Below are 4,427 nucleotides of genomic sequence, written 5' to 3'. Positions count from 1 at the left end.
ACTTATCTATCTATCATCGCAAACCCTGGCAGCATATCACCTGCTGCTGTGGAACAATTGCAGAGGCCCAGGCAAAGACCGTCAAGGGAATATGCAGTTCAAAGGGGCATGATAATTGTGAGGAAAGTCAGCAGGTGAAAGAATGAGACGGGACAGGCAAGGATGCAACTTGCAGATGGGGTCAGCGCCGGCAGGTAATCGAGTGATGACAACGAGGCAAACTGAGCACAAAACATGCGCGCTTGCTGCAAGGGGCGCACGGCGTTGTTGCCATGCCGTGCTTGCAAGGTGCAGATGGGTCTTCAACCAAGATCAGCATGGTCCACAACCCCCTCAACCTGGACCAGCAACATCTGCTGTGGGCAAGCACATGAAGCCCGAGCCCCAGCCAGATATCGACATGGAGCGTAAGATGCACATACAGCGCACCTGATGCTGCCACTTCTGTGCCTGGACAGCAGCGAGGCGGACGACCAAAGATGTCACATGAGCATGGCGGGGGAAGCCAGCAGGTGGTGGTAACAGCATGCCGAGAGGAGGGATGCGGAAAGAGTTGAAGAGCAGCAGGAGCAGCAGGAGCAGCAGCAGCAGCAGCAGCAGCAGCAGCAGCAGCAGCAGCAGCAGCAGCAGCAGCAGCAGCAGCAGCATTGACCGGGCCAGGGAGCACAGCACATGCGGCGATTGAGGAGAGATGATGGGGAAGGCAGCAGCGAGTAAGAAGCTGCTTACTTCAGGCAAATCCTTAAGGGTTCGCCTGAATTGAAGGCAAGGGGAGGTGCGTGCGTACGGATGCTGCAAGCAGTATGGCAGACCGCAAGGGGACTGATGATGCCACAAGCACACAATGTCAGCAATAAAATACATTCAAGTACAATACAGCCTGGAGGCAGCTGAGGGTCCGATGTGGCTGTCAAAGACAACACACAGCCACGCACGGTGCGCATGTTGCAGGTGTGTTAGCTAGACGCAAGGATGTTGTGTGAACCACAGCTTATTGCTGCGAAGCCCAACTGTTGCTGCTTCAGCAGCAATGTCAGCAATCTACAGGTGCTTCCTTACACACTACTGCCCCTTGCAATCCAGCAGTTTCACAACCGCTAGCCAGTACCGAATGCCCAAGCTCCGTAGCAGAGAGCCACACCACTGCTCACCAGCAATTGCTGCCTCTAGTGTAGCCTGCTTGACATCCTCCGGCATGTCCAGCACAGCGGCGACCACGCCTTCATCGAGCCCTGAAATGGCCAGCATCACCCTCCCTTGAAAAGCAGCGCCCCGTGTGGAGAAGAGCGTAGGCACTTGCCTAGCCAGCTGCTCCTTTGATGAAGCCATCGCTGTACCTGCAAGGAGCAGCATAGACATGCCTGTGAGGAGCAAGACATGTGTGACAATGCATGCAACAGTAGTCCTGCACAGCAGGAACCCACATGCGGCAAAGTGCCACCTGCACACTTAGCTCACATCGTGCTTCTGCTGCATGCTGCCTTCACTTCCACCAGCTTGCTGATCAGCAAGCTGGTTTTTGAAACCAGAATGCACAAAACGAGGCCCACACATGCATGCCTGGCTGCTTCCCTCACCATGCGGGGGTCCCAACGGAGCTGCTCTAAGCCGCCACCCCCAGCCTGCACTCTCACCTGGCACCACCTCAGCCCCCCTCAGCGTCCTCCGGAGACAGGCTACAGCATATTACATGGGAAGGGTTGGTCGAGAAGGTTGTTCGATGGCCTAGCTTCGACGTGCGCCCGTTGCCTGCTCCCAGGCCGTTAGCAGCATAACGGCATTATCACAATGGCCTAAGCCGTGCACCGCCTGGTGAAGCCTGGAGGTGCAAGTGCCTGCTCACCCCCAATTACGTAAATTGTCGCTGGGGGCGGGGCCTGCCCACGAAGACCCAGCCGGCACGTCAACCTGCTTTAAATAGCACCTATGATAAAGCTCCAAGAGCGGAGGAGGTGGCTAAGCACAGCAAAGGGGCTGCTGGAGCGCGCTCGAGGTGTTCGGTACAATGGTTTGTGCGCACTGATTGGATTGTCAAAACCCACCAAAAAGCAAGCAAGAGTTGATGTGAGAAAGCAACCAGCTGGAATGACATTGCTGGTGCGGTGCAAGCCTACGCCCTGCAGCTCTAGTAGCTGAGTAGCTGCATCGGGCCAGTGGGCGCTTGCTTTCCCCAGACGAGAGCTCTCCTGGTAGCGTGAGGAAGAAGCAAGGCTCTGTCAACGAGCAACGAACTGTGACCAAAAAGCGCAAGCTTGGCCTGCGCGCGCGTGCTGCCTAGACCGGGGGTGCTACTCGATGTCGGGGCGTGCCGGCGTACGGGGCAGGGCTCGACGCGCTTTGTTTGTGTGAATCTGCCGGCCTGCAGAAGGAAAATGGGGCGGCAGGGCTGGATGCGCTGCTGCCCTGGTAAGTGTGTGGCATTGGCTGCTCTGCGGTACGGCGGTTCTTCATCAGGGCAGGCCTGCAGGCTGGGAGGGACGAGCTGCCAGGCCCTCCTGGATCACTGTCGCAGGGTTTGGTCGCTGCAGCGGGGCCCTGATGCTTCTTTGTATGCACATACCAGCAGGCATGGGTCCGCTGGATCTCAAAAACGCGTTTCTGTGCACATTGTTGCAGCACGTGTGGGTTGGGAGGGCCCTTGGGCTGGTTTCCCCCTTTTGCCACTACTCTCAGCACTTGGTTGAGGGTAACCCAGCCGAACTCGTAGTTCAAGCTTCTGATGGCCGCAGCTGCAGGTTGGAAGGTGACATAACCTGCATGAGCCAGCCAGGTGAGAGTAGCTCCCTGCTGGCCGTCGAAGTGTGCACGACCAGGTTCCCAGTTCTCAGGATGGACCTGGGTGATGTGGTGTACATTTCGCTCGGCACTACTAGAGTGTTTGATTAAACCAAGCAGCCCAGAACCTCCGTCACCAGAACGCACATCACCGCGCAAGCATCCACGCAGAACGACAGGGGGCGATAGGACGCGGCTTCTGTTCCCCGCAGTTCACCTCGGTTGTATCATTTGAGCCGGACTCAAGTTTCACGCAGCACCATGAGCCAGCCATCCCTGGGCATGGGTCTCTTGGTGGTGCTGGCACTGGCCGGTGCCGCCCAGGCTGCAAGCATCAAGCCCTGGCTCTGCCCCCCCAAGCAGTTTGACAGCGTCGCTGGCTTTGACCTGGCAAAGTTCATCTCAGCCCCCTGGTGAGGCGCCGCGCGCCCGGCTTCCGTCCGCGCGTGGGCCACCTGGCGAGCACTGCGCGCTCGCGCCGTTTTGCGCGCCGCTGCTTCCGTGTGTCCCTCCCCCTAGTCGCCCCCTCCCAATCCGCCCCCAACTGGCAGGTATGTCCAGAAACAGACCGTGCTCAAGTACCAGCCTGCCAGCAGCCTCTTCTGCGTGCGCGCCAAGTACCTCCCCATCGACGCCAAGAACCTCACCGTGAGCTTTGTGTGCATGGTGGCAGGAGGGGGGGGGACAAAGCGGAAGGGGCTTCATGAAGGAGGGCAGGGGGGTTCGCGGTCGTGTCGTTTGATGCCGCCCATGTGCAGGGCACCTGCAGCTGCGGCGGTGCAGGCCGCACCCAGCACACCGCCTGCTGCCTGCTGCCCTCCGCTTGCGCCCGCTGCGCTCCCCTCTCCCTTTCCCCCCCGCCCTGGGCCCCCTGGCTCGCGGCCCCAACCACGCCGCACCCCGCCGCCAACCGCCGACCGCCAACCGTCAACGCAGAAGGGCGTGCGCGTGTGCAACTATGCCAACACCGGGGCCGTGAACAAGGCGCCCGTGGGCACCTGCCTGGCGCAGGCGGGCGTGGCGGCCCCTGCCGGCAAGGGCCCCAGCTTTGAGATGGTGGCGCTCCCCTGGCCCGTGCGCCGCAGCAACCCCGACACCGCGGCCAGCAAGCTGCTGGTGGGTGGCTTGGACTGGGGTGGCAGGGTCGGGGTACGTGAGCAGGGAGAGCTGAGGTGCAGCGGGGGACTCTGCGGGCATGGTTGGAGGCCCATGGGTGGCTCCTGGTCGCTTTGACCCACGGTGCTTTGTGCGCGGCTGGCCGGAAGGCCAGCGCGAAGGGACGCCAGGGTGTGGCTTCCAGCTGGGCCTGGCACACCCAGGAACACGAGGAGAGGAGGGGCGTAGCGGCAAGCCGTTTTGCACCCACCATTCACATGAGCACGCACGTGCGCCCCCCCAGCACTCCTGCCACCCTGCACTGACCCATCTGTGCACGCGCGCACGTCCCCCCCCCCTCCTCCAGGTCGGCCCCACCTTCCAGCTGGCGGGCAAGACGCCCGACGACCTGGCCAAGCCCCCAGCCCCCGGCCAGCCCCGTGCGGCAGGCCCCTACTGGTGCGTGGGGCCGCAGTTGAGAGCCCCAACCTTTACAAATAATCCCCCTTGCATGCATCACCGCTCCGCATCCCTCTCCCTCTCCCTCTCCCTCTCCC

At 61.1% G+C, this 4,427-nt stretch overlaps 1 protein-coding gene across 1 annotated transcript in view; it reads left to right on the top strand.

The window, feature by feature from the left end:
• Nucleotides 1-3,036: 3,036 nt before the first annotated feature.
• Nucleotides 3,037-4,427, top strand: part of MNEG_11604 (hypothetical protein) — a gene marked incomplete at both ends in the record, with an annotated part of 2,659 nt that continues 1,268 nt past the window's right edge. The window contains 4 exons of the mRNA XM_014039925.1: nt 3,037-3,188; nt 3,327-3,423; nt 3,712-3,891; nt 4,238-4,329. Of these exons, the coding sequence (XP_013895379.1) occupies nt 3,037-3,188; nt 3,327-3,423; nt 3,712-3,891; nt 4,238-4,329 (521 nt within the window). The remainder of the gene's footprint in view (nt 3,189-3,326; nt 3,424-3,711; nt 3,892-4,237; nt 4,330-4,427) is intronic.

Source organism: Monoraphidium neglectum (genome assembly GCF_000611645.1).
Source record: "Monoraphidium neglectum strain SAG 48.87 unplaced genomic scaffold scaffold02824, whole genome shotgun sequence".
Classification (NCBI taxonomy): Eukaryota; Viridiplantae; Chlorophyta; class Chlorophyceae; order Sphaeropleales; family Selenastraceae; genus Monoraphidium; species Monoraphidium neglectum.
This window is presented reverse-complemented; position numbering and strand designations above follow the sequence as displayed.